This window comes from Cryptotermes secundus, unplaced genomic scaffold, assembly GCF_002891405.2.
Source record: "Cryptotermes secundus unplaced genomic scaffold, Csec_1.0 scaffold17, whole genome shotgun sequence".
In the NCBI taxonomy this organism is placed as follows: Eukaryota; Metazoa; Arthropoda; class Insecta; order Blattodea; family Kalotermitidae; genus Cryptotermes; species Cryptotermes secundus.
Window position 1 is genome coordinate 705848 of NW_019729207.1, and position 16873 is coordinate 722720.

Genomic DNA, 16873 nt, shown 5'->3' on the forward strand with positions numbered 1-16873 from the left:
CCGATCGAGGCCGAAAAAGTACGAAGAAATACCGCACAATATACGGTCCAGAATTAGTAAAATTGTGAATAATATTAATATTAACATAATATGGAATATCAATATATTTTAAACACAGTCTTAATTAATGCATTTGAAATCTATGATCAAGAATTTTTTCTACCAGTACTCACTGGAAAATTAGTTCAATTGGCGCATTTCTGCACAATTCTTTCGCGGGCCGGCTGTGGCCCGTGGGCGGTAGTTTGGATACCTTGCCTTAAACCAAGCTTTGCGACATAATAATACATCGATACCTCGAAATCGATGTCCGCTATCGTATCCTACACGTCCACTATTCGACATTTGTTTTTGCGTATATCAGGTCGATGTTCAGTTGCACAAGACGAGTCACAATGTCGTCGCCATCTTGAGTGTCTGGAGCCTAGAATTCAGATATCTACGGTGCTTTTATTAAATAAATCTAGTTGTGCATAATCACATGGATCCTGAAATTAAATGCGACCGTAGCAGTGCCTGTGAAAAGCGCAAGAGGCACACTTTATGGCACGAAACGCGCAGACGATGGTGAACCGAGGGGGGGGGGATAACGCTTACATGATACCTCTCTTGTTACAATTTATAAATGGCAGGCTAAATATCGTAGAGCATGTAATTCATGGCCTAAATAACGACTGGTACTTATTTTAGTAACGATTAACGTCTCAACATAATAACATATTAGTATACGAGAAATCGATACTCAACTAACGATATGTCGACTTACAATGCGATTTTCAGGATCACATTACATTGTCAGTCTTTTGTGATGTGATACAAATTTTGGTTTCTGTTCCCATTCTTTGTAAGGTGGTGGCGGTTCCGTGTGTGGCTTCTGATACTGAATTGTTCTGTCGAGTAATGAAAATTCGGCGTCTAGTTCCGTTTCAGCGACAAGCGGTGGTGCGGTGTGACGCCTGCGGTGGCGGTAGTACAGCAAACCGCCGATGAGGGCACCCGCAGCTGCTACAGTAAGCACCAAGATCAGCCACAGAGGAATGCTGACGGTTGGCGTGTTCACGGCAGCTGCTGTGATGGGTGACTGGGTAGATATGCTGTGAACAACACAGAATGATAACACAAGCAAACATGCAGCCACGTCCGTTTAATAAGACTACCGAAAGAAAGCAAGGGTTGTAGAAGAACGCAGTCATCCGGGATGTGGCGCCGTGTAGATATTGTGTCAACCGACGTTTCGGAGGAACGTATCGCCTCCATCTTCAGTCCCATCTCCACAGACCCTTCTTCTCTCCTCTCTACAGATTTCCCATGTGGCCCCTCTCCCTCCCTTCCTGTTCTTATATAGTTGAGTGTTTTCGACTGGTGACTCAGTCTGCAGCCACCTGCTCACTCTGGTTCCTCGTTCGCGGATTTTTATACCCCGAATATGGAGGCGATAAGTTCCTCCGAACATGGGTTTACACAGTATCTGCAAGGCGGCATTCTTCATAGTCACCTCAAATCTTACAAGGGTTGTAGAACATTGCCTGTGCCCTGAGAAATTTCTATGTAAATAATTTCACTCAGAAAAACATTTAGCGAGTTACGTCCGACACGCGCGTAGGTCATCATGTAAACGGCGCGTAATTTGTTGTCCTATTTTGAATGTCCCGACATACGTGTGTAAAATTCAGTAACACGAAATTTGGTTAAAATCTGTTAAGTGGCTCTCCACTTGTTACATGCGGGCTGACAAACATACGGACGGACAGACAGACTAGGTAAAGGCAGTAAATGCATTTCTGCAAATTATCTTTGCCAAACTCGCCCAAAGGCACAGTACAGTTATAAGGACTACATGTGAAAACCACTTAATATGTTACCCTTGTATTTTGAATCAGTGCAGAGAATCGGAAATGAGCCGGGATGCCTAAATCAACATAGCTACGGGCTGGACGGCCGGGGTTCGATTTCCGGCAAGGGAAAGCTATATTTCTCTTCTCCACAGCGTCCAGACCGCATCTTAGCACGCATAGCCTGCTATCTAATGGGTACTAGTGGCGATCCCCGGGAGTAATGTGGCCGGGGCGCGAAGCTGACCACTCACCTCCATCTAGTACCTCCACTTCCCCGTACGTCTTCATGTCATGCTGCTTAATTAATTAAGCACAGGGACAAGTTTGCCTCTATATTTGCAGGATATTCGTAGGCCTATGAGGTGGCCCTAACACATTTTTGCACGACGCAGGTCATGTTAACTGCACAGTTCCGGAGAACTGGGGTACTCACGGCGATGAACGAGGAGCTGTACTCTTTCTTTGTGAGTCATCTGACCTCGCTGTCAGTACTTCGACTATGTAGCGTGGAATTGCAGGGCGACTGGTGAATAATGAATTGGAAAGGAATTTAAAGGAAGTGGTTGTGGACTCCAGCACCGTGTAGTCTGATAGGAAGTTACCAAANAGATGGTGCCAGAAATTGTCTCCACGACGCTTTCTATTAGCATCTGGTATATCACAACCCTTACTTCATTTTCATTTATTTTAAACACAGTGCTGTGGGAAGGCTGATGACTGGCTTGCCCCCCCCCGCTGGTGCCTGTGGTAGTAACATAATTCATGATTAGCACATACTTGAAATCTGCAACTGAAACACGTGATGAGGAAGGGACACAGCGAGTCCTCCCAGTAGGATCCTCAGTGTAACCAGAATCACATGAGCAGACGTTTGGAGACACACATTCGCCGTTTAAACAAGGCGGTGAGCAGGAAGGGATACAGCGATTCCTGCCAGTAGGATCCTCAGTGTAACCAGAATCACATGAGCAGACGTTTGGAGACACACATTCGCCGTTTAAACAAGGCGGTGAGCAGGAAGGGATACAGCGATTCCTGCCAGTAGGATCCTCAGTGTAACCAGAATCACATGAGCAGACGTTTGGAGACACACATTCGCCGTTTAAACAAGGCGGTGAGCAGGAAGGGATACAGCGATTCCTGCCAGTAGGATCCTCAGTGTAACCAGAATCACATGAGCAGACGTTTGGAGACACACATTCGCCGTTTAAACAAGGCGGTGAGCAGGAAGGGATACAGCGATTCCTGCCAGTAGGATCCTCAGTGTAACCAGAATCACATGAGCAGACGTTTGGAGACACACATTCGCCGTTTAAACAAGGCGGTGAGCAGGAAGGGATACAGCGATTCCTGCCAGTAGGATCCTCAGTGTAACCAGAATCACATGAGCAGACGTTTGGAGACACACATTCGCCGTTTAAACAAGGCGGTGAGCAGGAAGGGATACAGCGAGTACTGACAGTAGGATCCTTAGCGTAACCTGGATCACATGAGCAGGTATCAGGCGCAATGCATTTGCTGTTGATGCAGCCTACAGGACAAAAAGGCTCGCATATCTGATTTAGCGGAGCTGCACCGATGTATCCAGTGGAGCATGTGCAGGAACCATGCCCATTGCAGAAACCGTTTACACAAGCCGGTGGGCAGGGAACTCTGTTATCTGAAAAATAAAATTACTGTAAGTAGGATCTGATCCCAAAGCTGTAGCTAGAATATAACGCCGTGCTGTCCGTTGAAAGTCAACTGACATTTTCGAGGAAAATTCGCTTCCATCTTCATGGCACAAAAATAAGAGTGAGCTTGCGACCTGTTTCATGCTGGTTTCTTTTTTGGCATATTCCTCGACTTTGAAGATGGAGGCGACGTTTTTCTCGAAAGCGTCGGTTGATTTTCAACGGACTACACGGGGTTAATTCCAGAACATTCAAAATTGCTTAATTTTCAGTTTATTGATTATAGAAAGACTAGTGATAAAAATGAATTTCGGGGAATGCGTTCACATGACCTGGTCCAGTGATTCTGAACTACAGCAACCTCATGTATTCACGAAGAAACGAGATTATCAGAATGTATCAGATCAAAGTTGAAGTAAAGTTTGCTTAGATTTCAATTTCTGGGGTGTTGGATGAGCACCACGAAATGAACCGATGTCAGAGTATTTTTTTAGTAAGAAAATTCGAATACAGAAACATTTCAATTCGAACTAATTTGAGCTTCACTGTTAAGAGCTTTACTTTCAGCTTCGTACCGAACTATGTATCACTTAATGTAGCTTCTTTCTTCACTGTAATTATGCTTTCACCCAATAAATTAATATCATCAGCTTAGACCATAAGTTGATGTGCCCATTAAGTTTCAATCCACTCTGGTTCCTTGGTCAGTTCTGATGACGTATGCTAGCTACTAGTGTCGTTAAACATACGGAAAATAAAGCTAATGGTGTCAGTCAGTACATCTGTTGATTTTAAGCCGTGGGTCCCGTGTCGTAGCTTTGCGACACGTAAAAAAACCTCATGTCCCAAGGGGACCACTGAGCCAAATTCAGGACATTCCCCGCCCAACAGTAGTCTCTAACGCCTCTGGTAGATGGGGGAAGCATCGAGATACCGCTGAGCCAGTAGAGGCCGAACTCGCTGGCTGAGTCGGGACTAATGGCACGCACCAGTACCGGTAGGGAATAGAGACTGGTAGAATATCATAGGGGGACGCACAATGGACCAACAGTTGGTCTAAATGCATGGGGAAACCTACCCTCTCCAATACAATACTAGGCTACTGGCTGGAAGACCGGAGAATCAAGGATCGATGCCTAGCAAGGGAAGATTTTTCTCTTCTTTGCAGTGTCAATTCTGGCTCTGGGGTTCAACCTACCTACTCTCCATTGCGTACCAAGTGCTCTTTCTCCTGAAGTAAAGCGGCCGTGGCGTGAGACTCTCCACTGTCCTTCAAGAGAAAGGTTACAGATTCGTGAAGCTATACCTACACTTCCTCCATACGTCTTCATAGTGAAGTGCTTAATTAAGCTGAGGGACACATTTACGTTTATATGTTTGACGGCAGTGACTAACCTCTATGAATGGGCGACCCAGGTTCGTTTCCCGGCAAGGACAATGCGTCCGCACCGGCTGCTGGGTCCAACAGGAGTAAAGCGGCAGAGGCATGAAGCTGACCACTCACCTGGACCTCCTGCTGGAGTTAAGAATGTATGGAGCTATACCTGCACTCCCCCATACCTCTGTGACTTTGTTGGTTGCAGGCGCTCACATTTGTGTGCCAGGTGTGCAGCAGCAGGACAAGCAGAATCATTGCAACACCCATCCTTCGCTCCTTCTGTGGACGAAGTCAGATTGTAACTAGGTGGCTTAACCTCAAGCCTGAGAAGAGACTCATGTTCGTTGAACCCAACCGACAAACGCTAAACAGGTCTAAGTTGCTTCTAATGCGAAGGAGAAATGTCCCTAAGATTCGGTGTGTAGAAAATTGATGAAGTGATGATTTCGGTTAATTGTGTTTGTAAGGTTTAAACCTTTTATGAGAATAGATTTGCATCGCCCATTCCAGTGAATGTAGTTTTAGATTTGATTTCATTTACTTTATTTCAAATACCGATGAGGTCATTGGATTTTTTCTGTTGACCTAATCCTTCCGGCCGCACTACGGTCCTGGGGTTCACTCAGCCTCTGACCGTAATGAGTACCAGGAATTAAATAAATAATTTTCCTGGGGAATAAAGTGCGGCTGGCGCGTAAAGCTGACAACCTTACCGCCATCTTTGAGCTGATTGTCTAGATAATGTGGGTCCCTCAACGTCTCACAACCCTATGGGCCTTCGTGACCTGTTATAGGGATAGCTTTACTTTTATTTTACTTATTATTACGATAAGGCATGTTAGGTCATTTTTACACGAAACATTCATATCTTCAGCATTCTGCAGACAGAGGAGTTTGCTGTGAGTATCTTATTCTGCAGATAAGATATTTCTGAGTAAGGGTGTGGTGACTCATTAGCTAGACAGCTCGGAGCATGACGAAACATCTAAATGTCTCTCCCGCTTTCCCGAATGGATTTAGTAACTCAGTTTCGGTTGATCATTTTAAAAATATTCGATAGTTCACAACAATCGATTTATTCGATAACTTGCATTCGATTATGTCTATCGCAAACGATGGAGTGATGTAGCTGTTATGCATGCTGGGCGAAGGTAGAAAGTTTGGGATGGTGAGGGAAGCGTTATGTAGGTTGAGAAACGTTAAAAAGAAAGAACATGTAATTTTCACTGTGCCGAGGACTTTAATTTATTGTCCTTGCAATTTTAACAGTTTGTGATCTCAGTGCTTGAGTGTTTATTTATCAACTCCAAATACCGGTAATGCGTTGGGCAATATCGTGAGGTATTAGGTGCATTTTACTTAGGTCTGTACGTTTTAATTTTTTTCGATACTTTGGGCGGGTTAAGAAATATTTTATAGTATCTGGAAGTAAAACTGAATTTCACGTTGCATTGTGAAAATTACAGATACGTGTTATATTTATTTGTATATTTTTCTACCTACGTATCCATTAGCGTGACAAATTTCATTAATTGACACCATACCGAAACGGCCGAAATATTTCATATATTTTCCGGAAAATTATCTTCGAATTATCAATAGGTTTAATAGTTTGTACGTATAAGATATAAACAAATGCCGGTCTCAAACATATGTAAAGTTGTCCCAGTGTTTACTTGATTAAGCACCACACCACGAGGACATGGGAAAATGGAGGTACAGATTCACGTATTCGCAGGATGCAGGACGGAGGTGAGTAATGAGCTTCACACTCCCTCAGCTGGATTCGTTCCTCAACCCACTGATGTATACAGACAACTGTAACTGTAAGTGTACATTATCTTGTGATGTTTCCAAGATTTTCAACAATTGGAGATATTACGAACGTGTCATATCTATTGAACTAGTGCAAGCTGTAGTCTGTGAGTTGAATTTTGAAAGTTGAATAATTAGTGTTGAAAGCCTCATTCAGGTTAGATTACAGGAAGCACGTTCAAGAGTACCTGGCCCTTCCTTCCTGAGCGTATGGTGGAGAAAATGCCGTAGATGTGTTCTGTGCCAGTTTGTGTGTCACCCCGTGCTTCATGTTCGTTTATTGCCGGCAGATAAGCTGTCATTTCTCGCTTATCTGACACAAATAATGGCATAGTTGTGCGAATGATTATGTTATTTAGTTTTGAACTTACTTTCATAAAGTAGGCTAATGCGATCTCCATGCTGTCTGTAATCCACCCTATCAACATTTGAATACATGAATCATCCTTTGTGAACCTTTTTTATATCATGGCACCTGATCCCATCTCAACTACGTACTTAATAGATCCCTCCCGTCAGTCTGTGTGTATGTGTATTCCTATATATGTTCACTCTCATTGCCACTCCAAGTAAATCCAAGTTCCAAATGACTTTTGTCATATTTACGATAGTATTTTCTCTTTGAACAGCAACCACTAGACATTTCTTTAATGGCACTAGAATCACTGATATTAATATCTTCACACACATCATCTGAACTGTCAGCACTGCCCAAATGAAGCGAATCATCACGTTCCTTTCTCTCGAAAGATCCGGATCGAAGCCAGTTTTCCACTATGTATAATGGCACTATTTAACAGAGACAACTACTAGCCGTACACCCCGTTAACCCTTCGCTAATTCGACTTAGACAGTGCGTCTATCTGTAATGTGTAGATAAGGCAGCACAAATTCTCTGAAGGTTTACAGTGTTTTAAGTGTTACTCTAATGTTCCATTTAAATTTTAAAGCACTCTGCTAATTATGGGTGAGTAGGAAAAGCGTAGTTGGTAGTTATAGCGACCAGTTACGGGCTGGACGACCAAGAGGTAGGAGTTCGAGTCCCGGTGGGGTCGAGAATTTTTCTTTTCTCCACGTCGTCCAAACCGGCTGTGGTCCACGCAGTCTCCTATCCAATGGGTACCGGGTGTAAAGCAGCAGGGGGCGTAAAGCTGATCACTCACCTCCAGCTAGTGCCGAGGTCAAGAAAATGTGGATCTATATATCCACTCCCCCATACGCCTTCATGGCGTAGTGCCTAATTAGTTGAGCACAGGGGCAACTTTACCTTTACCTTACTGGTAATTTTGTATACCGTCTGCTCACATAGCGTACTGAGATGTTTCGCATGATTCTCAGATTAAAGAAAGCATTCAGTAGCTGGTCTTGGTGCAGTACATGCGTTATGCTTCGGTTTCATAGGAACAGAATTTTTAAATTTTATTATTTATGTGAATTACAGGCTTCAAAGTGGCACATTTTATACTTGCATCATACACACCACGTGTTTCCTACATGTCTGTCAATACGACTGAAATGCTTATGTAGCAGGACAGGAAGCAGAAAGCAGACAGTTGCACGCGATTACATCTCTGTCAATAAAAGTGAGCTTTCTGGCATATGACGCTTTTTAGTTTTGTAGATACGTACCGACGATTCTGAGGAACCTCCTGCATCCATCGTCTCTTCTGCTCTAAATATAGTCCTACGTGACGGTTTCTATCTACACCAGCCGTGTCAAACATGCGGCCCCCATAGCCACAAAGTGCAGCCCCTCAACTTTTAGAGCTAATTGATATTAAAATGGATATTAAAATTTTAGTAGAAATATATTTTGTAAAGACAATTTTCCAACAGACCAGAACACAAGAAGTCTCACGCAGACATAAATTAGCAGGCTGCAGGAAATTCAATGTCTTGCTATTTCTAACATAATTTCTTGTGTAATCTCTCTTTTTACATATTGAAAAGTTGTTTGATACTTGTCAAAAATGGCATTCTCTTGTTTTTTAAAACTGTAAGATATGTGGCTTTAGGTAATTGAAATTATTCCTAAATAATAAATAGAATTAAATTTCTTTGTATCAAAATCTAATGTATATTTCTGTTCTGAAGTGCGGCCCTGAACTATTATTTATAGGGCTGAGGTGGCCCTCTGTACAAGTTGAGTTTGTCATGCCTGATCTACACGATTATACGGCGTCACATTCCAGAATACCGTAATCTTAATATTCACCGGCAAGAGAGCCTCAAGTTTCGTTCTCAGAAAGAGACTGATTTTGTGAGGAAGTTCAGTGCAGGCCACGGTCTCCCAACTTAGGAATTTCTGGTTCCCTTAAACCAATCTTTGCGACATAATACATCGATACCTCGAAATCGATGTCCGCTATCATATCCTACACGTCCCCTATTCGACATTTGTTTTTGCGTATAATAGGTCGATGTTCAGTTGCACGAGACGAGTCACAATGTCGTCGCCATTTTGAGTGTCTGGAGCCTAGAATTCAGATATCTACGGTGCTTTTATTAAATAAATCTAGTTGTGCATAATCACATGGATCCTGAAATTAAATGCGACCGTAGGAGTGCCGGAGAAAAGCGCAAGAGGCACACTTTATGGCACGAAACGCGCAGGCGATGGTGAACCTTGGGGGGGGGGGATAACGCTTACATGATACCTCTCTTGTAACAATTTATAAATGGCAGGCTAAATATCGTAGAGCATGTAATTCATGGCCTAAATAACGACTGGTACTTATTATAGTAACGATTAACGTCTCAACATATAACATATTAGTATACGAGAAATCGATACTCAACTAACGATAACTCGACTTACAATGCGATTTTCAGGATCACATTACATTGTCAGTCTTTTGTGATGTGATACAAATTTTGGTTTCTCTTCCCATTCTTTGTAAGGTGGCGGCGGTTCCGTGTGTGGGTTCTGATACTGAAGTGTTCTGTCGAGTAATGAAAATTCGCCCTCTCGTTCCGTTTCAGCGACACGCGGTGGTGCGGTGTGACGTCTACGGTGGCGGTAGTACAGCGCACCCGTAGCTGCTGCAGTAAGCACGGTAAGCACCAAGATAACCACCATAAGCCACAGAGGAATGCTGACGGTTGACGTGTTCACGGCAGCTGCTGTGATGGGCGCTTGGGTAGATATGCTGTGAACAACACAGACTGATAACACAAGCAAACATACAGCCACGTCCGTTAAATAACCTTTATCGTCCGATTGGCACATATACAGGATGTCCCAGGAGGAATGGACCAAATTTCGGGATGGTGTTCCTTATGTTAAAGTATGCCGATATAACCCAAAACACCTATGTCCAAAGTTGAACGGTTACGGAGATAATGGCCCAAGAAAAGTGTGGTCTTCTGGAAGTTCCACGCACTGTACCTCTCAGCTGAGAGGCCTTATCTATGTTTGTCCTTGAGTGCCGTGATTCACCCTAGCCGTACTTATGTAGTTGGCTTTATCAGAACGCGCAGTCAGCACGTTACGTCAGCGCTTGCCATTCATGTGTCATGTATAGTGCTTGGAAACCCTAAGGACAATTATGACATGGCGAGCAAGTATTTTGTACTTCAATTTTATGGCTTCATGTCACTCACAAGTTAGTTTGATGTTACGTACATTATTAACATTACAGAATCCACATATTCCTGCCAGTTTTAATATGTATTTTGTAATCAACAAGTGTGCAACGCCGGTCAAAGTTTGACACTTCTCTGGCCATTATCTCCGTAACCGTTCAACTTTGGACATAGGTGTTTTGGGTTATATCGGCATACTTTAACATAAGGAACACCCTCCCGAAGTTTGGTCCATTCCTCCTGGGACACTCTGTATAAGTCACAAGCAGGAACCAGAGTTGGCCGAATGACCTGTATGTATATCTCAGGACACATGCTCTCTTTGGGAGTGCTGGAAGTTCGACGTTTCGGAGGAACCTATCGCCCCCATCTTCAATTCCATCTCCACAGACCCTTCTTCTCTCCCCTCTACTGATTTCCCATGTGGCCCCACTCCCTCCCTTTCTGTTCTTATATAGTTGAGTGTTTTCGACTGGTGACTCAGTCTGCAGCCACCTGCTCACTCTGGTTCCTCGTTCGCGGATTTTTATACCCCGAATATGGAGGCGATACGTTCCTCCGAACATGGGTCTACACAGTATCTGCAAGGCGCCATTCTTCATAGTCACCGCCGTGTAAACCTCAAATCTTACAAGGGTTGTAGAACATTGCCTGTTCCCTCAGCAATTTCTAATTTAAATATTTTCACTCAGATAAACATTTAGCGAATTACGTTCGACACCCGCGTAGGTCATCATGTAAACGGCGCGTAATTTGTTGTCCTATTTTGAACGTCCCGACATACGTGTGTAAAATTCAGTAATTCAGTAACAGTAAAATCTGTTAAGTGGCTCTCCACTTGTTACATGCGGGCTGACAAACATACGGACGGACAGACAGACTAGGCAAAGGCAGTAAATGCATTTCTGCATTTTATCTTTGCCAAACTCGCCCAAAGGTACAGTACAGTTATAAGGACTACATGTGAAAACCACTTAATATGTTACCCTTGTATTTTGATTCAGTGCAGAGAATCGGAAATGAGCCGGGATACCTAAATGAACATAGCTACGGGTTGGACGGCCGGGGTTCGATTCCCGGCAAGGGAAAGCTATATTTCTCTTCTCCACAGCGTCCAGACCGCATCTTAGCACGCATAGCCTGCTATCTAATGGGTACTAGTGGCGTTCCCCGGGAGTAATGTGGCCGGGCCGGGAAGCTGACCACTCACCTCCATCCAGTAGCTCCACTTCCCCGTACGTCTTCATGTCATGGTGCTTAATTACTTAAGCACAGGGATTACCAAAGTTACGGAGCAATTTCGTAATACCCTGTGCATGGAGGCAGCAGGTTCCTCCAGAGGTTGGTACAAAACTACACGGTATCACATCCCAGAATAACGTATGGTTGATATTCATTGCTGTGTGAACCTCAAATTTAACCTTCATGAAAACCAAGCATTTATTTTTTTTCTCTCCTTGGGCGCTACAGCCCCAATTTGGGCCTTCGCCTACCGCCATGAAATTTTCCGTTTCACTACGGTTTACTGAATATTAGACATTCAGTAGAACTCCTTGGGTGAGTGATCAGCTCGTCGCAAGGCCTCAACCCGTACACAAACAGAAAAACGCACATACACATACAAGCACTAAACATTCATGCCCTGGGTGGGATTCAAATCCATGATACCGCCTTCCGAGCGAGCGAAGACAGTGCATGCCTCAGTCCGCCCGGCTACCGTGACCAGCCTACGGATGTATACACTTCAAAATTATTAAAAAATATATATATATTTTAATTACAATACCATGGGTGCCACCAGTATTCGGGGGGGGGGGCGGAACTAGCGCCGGAACATTTCTCCGAAGAGAAGCAGCCACAGAATTTGCTTAAGCCGTTGAAGAGTATCGCGGTAGTGTTATGAGTGTCTGTAATGAAGATGGTGCCAGAAATTTTGTTCACGACGCTTTCTATTAGCATCTGCAATATCACAAAAATTACTTTATTTTAATTTATTTTAAACACAGTGGTGTGGGAAGGCTGATGACTGGCTTGCCCCCCCCCGCTGGTGCCAATAGTAGTAACATAATTCATGATTAGAACATACTTGGAATCAGCAACTGAAACACGTGATGAGGAAGGGACACAGCGAGTCCTGCCAGTAGGATCCACAGTGTAACCAGAATCACATGAGCAGACGTTTGGAGACACACATGTGCCGTTTAAACAAGGCGGTGAACAGGAAGGGACACAGCGATTCCTGCCAGTAGGATCCTGAGCGTAACCTGGATCACATGAGCAGACGTTTGGAGACACACATTTGCCGTTTAAACAAGGCGGTGAATAGGAAGGGATACAGCGAGTCCTGTCAGTAGGATCCTTAGCGTAACCTGGATCACATGAGCAGAAGTTTGGAGACACACATTTGCCGTTTAAACAAGGCGGTGAACAGGACGGGATACAGCGATTCCTGTCAGTAGGATGCTTAGTGTAACCTAGATGACATGAGCAGAAGTTTGGAGACACACATGTTCCGTTTATACAAAACGGTGAACAGGAAGGGACACAGCGAGTCCTGTCAGTAGGATCCTTAGCGTAACCAGGATCACATGAGCAGAAGTTGGGAGACACACATTTGCCGTTTAAACAAGGACGTGAACAGGAAGGGATACAACGATTCCTGTAAGTAGGATCCTTAGCGTAACCAGGATCACATGAGCATACGTTGGGAGACACACATTTGCCGTTTATACAAGGCGGTGAACAGGAAGGGGTACAACGATTCCTGTAAGTAGGATCCTTAGTGTGACCACGATCACATGAGCAGGTGTCAGGCGCAGTGCATTTGCTGTTGATGCAGCCTCTAGGACAAAGAGGCTCACACCTCTGATTTAGCGGAGCTACACCGATGTATCCAGTGAAGCATGTGCAGGAACCATGCCCATTGCAGAAACCGTTTACACAAACCGGCGGGCAGGGAAATCTGCTATCTGAAAAATGAAATTACTGTAGGTAGGATCTGATCCAAAAGCTGTAGCTAGGATATAACGCCGTGCAGTCCGTTGAAAGTCAACTGACATTTTCGAGGAACATGTCTCTTCCATCTTCATGGCACAAAAATAAGAGTGAGCTTGAGACCTGTTTCATGCTGGTTTCTTTTTTGGCATATTCCTCGACTTTGAAGATGGAGGCGACGTTTTTCTCGAAAGCGTCGGTTGATTTTCAACGGACTACACGGGGTTAATTCCAGAACATTCAAAATTGCTTACCTTTCAGTTTATTGATTATAAAAAGACTAGTGGAAAAAATGAATTTCGGGAAATGCGTTCACGTGACCTGGTCCAGTGATTCTGGACTACAGCAACCTCATGTATTCACGAAGAAACCAGATTATTAGAATGTATCAGATCTAAGTTGAAGTAAAGTTTGCTTAGATATCAATTTCGGGGGTGTTGGATGAGCACCACGAAAGGAACTGGTGTCAGAGTATTTTTAGTAAGAAAATTCGAATACAGAAACAATTCATTTCGAACTAATTTGAGCTTCACTGTTAAGAGCTTTATTTTCAGCTTCGTACCGAACTATGTATCACTTAATGTAGCTTCTTTCTTCGCTGTAATTATGCTTTCGCCCAATAAATTAATATCATCAGCGTAGACCATAAGCTGATGTGCCCATTAAGTTTCAATCCACTCTGGTTCCTTGGTCAGTTCTGATGACGTATGCTAGCTACTAGTTTCGTTAAACATACAGAAAATAAAGCTAATGGTGTCAGTCAGTACATCTTTTGATTTTGTGGCAGTTACTAGGCTACTGGCTGGAAGACCGGAGAATCAAGGATCGATGCCCAGCAAGGGATGATTTTTCTCTTCTCTGCAGTGTCAATTCTGGCTCTGGGGTTCAACCTACCTACTTTTCATTGGGTACCAAGTGCTCTTTCTCCGGGAGTAAAGCGGCCGTGGCGTGAGACACCACTGTCCTTCAAGAGCGAAGTTACAGATTCGTGAAGCTATACCTACACTTCCTCCATACGTCTTCATAGTGTAGTGCTTAATTAAGCTGAGGGACACATTTACGTTTATATGTTTGACGGCAGTGACTAACCTCTATGAATGGGCGACCCAGGTTCGTTTCCCGGCAAGGACAATGCGTCCGCACCGGCTGCTGGGTCCAACAGGAGTAAAGCGGCAGAGGCATGAAGCTGACCACTCACCTGGACCTCGTGCTGGAGTTAAGAATGTATGGAGCTATACCTGCACTCCCCCATACCTCTGTGACTTTGTTGGTTGCAGGCGCTCACATTTGTGTGCCACGCGTGCAGCAGCAGGACAAGCAGAATCATTGCAACCCCCATCCTTCGCTCCTTCTGTGGACGAAGTCAGATTGTAACTAGGTGGCTTAACCTCAAGCCTGAGAAGAGACTCATGTTCGTTGAACCCAACCGACAAACGCTAAATAGGTCTAAGTTCCTTCTAATGCGAAGGAGAGATATCCCTAAGATTCGGTGTATAGAAAATTGATCAAGTGATGATTTCGCTTAATTGTGTTTGTAAGGTTTAAACCTATTATGAGAATAGATTTGCATCGCCCATTCCAGTGAATGCTGTTTTAGATTTTATTTCATTTACTTTATTTCAAATACCGATGAGGTCATTGGATTTTTTCTATTGACCTAATCCTTCCGGCCGCACTATGGGCCTGGGGTTCACTCAGCCTCTAACAGAAATGAGTACCAGGAATTAAATAAATAATTTTCCTGGGGAGTAAAGCGCGCCCGGCGCGTAAAGCTGACAACCTTACCGCCATCTTTGAGCTGATTGTCTAGATAATGTGGGACCCTCAACGTCTCACAACCCTATGGGCCTCCATGGCCTGTTACTGGGATAGCTTTCCTTTACTTTACTTATTATTACGATAAGGCATGTTAGGTCATTTTTACACGAAACATTCATATCTTCAGCATTCTGCAGACAGGCGAGTTTGCTGTGAGTATCTTATTCTGCAGATAAGATAATTCTGAGTAAGGGTGTGCTGACCAGTGGCGGCTCGTAGCTAAAATTAGTGGGGGTGCTGCTCCAGAAGCGCACAGTTCCATACAAAGATTTGTCTACTGACATTAAGCTTAAGGATTATATATTGCATTGTACAAGTATAAAGAAAGAATTAAAGAAAGAAGGACTCATTATATAAATGTTATCGATAATGTCATGTGGAAATGTGGGGTGCTGCTGTTCCGCAGTGCCTATACACGAGCCGCCCCTGGTGCTTACTCAGTAGCTAGACGAGCTAGACAGCTCGGAGCATGACGAAACATCTAAATGTCTCTCCCGCTTTCCCGAATGGATTTAGTTACTCAGTTTCAGTTGATCTCTTTAAAAATATTCGATAGTTAACAACAATCGATTTATTCGATAACTTGCATTCGATTATGTCTATCGTAAACGATAGAGTGATGTAGCTGTTATGCATGATGGGCGAAGGTAGAAAGTTTGGGATGGTGAGGGAAGCGTTATGTAGGTTGAGAAACGTTAAAAAGAAAGAACATGTAATTTTCACTGTGCCGAGGACTTTAATTTATTGTCCTTGCAATTTTAACAGTTTGTGATCTCAGTGCTTGAGTGTTTATTTATCAACTCCAAATACCGGTAATGCGTTGAGCAATATCGTGAGGTATTAGGTGCATTTTACTTAGGTCTGTACGTTTTAATTTTTTTCGATACTTTGGGCGGGTTAAGAAATATTTTATAGTATCTGGAAGTAAAACTGAATTTCACGTTGCATTGTGAAAATTACAGATACGTGTTATATTTATTTGTATATTTTTCTACCTACGTATCCATTAGCGTGACAAATTTCATTAATTGACACCATACCGAAACGGCCGAAATATTTCATAGATTTTCCGAAAAATTATCTTCGAATTATCAATAGGTTTAATAGTTTGTACGTATAAGATATAAACAAATGCCGGTCTCAAACATATGTAAAGTTGTCCCAGTGTTTACTTGATTAAGCACCACACCACGAGGACATGGGAAAATGGAGGTACAGATTCAAGTATTCGCAGGATGCAGGATGGAGGTGAGTAATGAGCTTCACGCTCCGGCAGCTGTATCCCTCCCTCAACCCACTGATGTATACAGACAACTGTAATTGTAAGTGTACATTATCTCGTGATGTTTCCAAGATTTTCAGCAAATGGAGATATTACGAACGTGTCATATCTATTGAACTAGTGCAAGCTGTAGTCTGTGGGTTGAATTTTGAAAGTTGAATAATTAGTGTTGAAAGCCTCATTCAGGTTAGATTACAGGAAGCACGTTCAAGAGTACCTGGCCCTTCCTTCCTGAGCGTATGGTGGAGAAAATGCCGTAGATGTGTTCTGTGCCAGTTTGTGTGTCACCCCGTGCTTCATGTTCGTTTATTGCAGGCAGATAAGCTATCGTTTCTCCCTTATCTGACCCAGATAATGGCATAGTTGTGCGAATGATTATGTTATTTAGTTTTGAACTTACTTTCATAAAGTAGACTAATGCGATCTCCATGCTGTCTGTAATCCACCCTATCAACATTTGAATACATGAGTCAGCCTTTGTGAACCTAGGTAT

General features: G+C 43.4%; 2 protein-coding genes across 3 annotated transcripts; both read right to left on the bottom strand.

Annotated features, from left to right (window-relative positions):
- Nucleotides 1-44: 44 nt before the first annotated feature.
- On the bottom strand, nucleotides 45-9589 carry LOC111865325 (von Willebrand factor D and EGF domain-containing protein-like). Of its 2 annotated transcripts, XM_023853239.2 has the most exons (4): nucleotides 9520-9589; nucleotides 5069-5165; nucleotides 2613-3495; nucleotides 45-1094 (listed from the first exon to the last, which is right to left on the bottom strand). In XM_023853239.2, the coding sequence occupies exons 2-4, from the start codon at nucleotides 5151-5153 to the stop codon at nucleotides 788-790; spliced, it is 1275 nt and encodes a 424-aa protein (XP_023709007.1). In that variant the 5' UTR covers nucleotides 5154-5165; nucleotides 9520-9589; the 3' UTR covers nucleotides 45-787. The 2 variants fall into 2 exon arrangements, with proteins under 2 accessions (XP_023709007.1, XP_033607670.1); XM_033751779.1 differs by lacking the exon at nucleotides 9520-9589 and having other exon boundaries at nucleotides 5069-5175.
- On the bottom strand, nucleotides 8841-14619 carry LOC111865330 (von Willebrand factor D and EGF domain-containing protein-like). The gene is made up of 3 exons (XM_023853247.2): nucleotides 14535-14619; nucleotides 12373-13255; nucleotides 8841-9850 (listed from the first exon to the last, which is right to left on the bottom strand). The coding sequence occupies exons 1-3, from the start codon at nucleotides 14617-14619 to the stop codon at nucleotides 9541-9543; spliced, it is 1278 nt and encodes a 425-aa protein (XP_023709015.1). The 3' UTR covers nucleotides 8841-9540.
- Between the last annotated feature and the right edge of the window lie 2254 nt (nucleotides 14620-16873).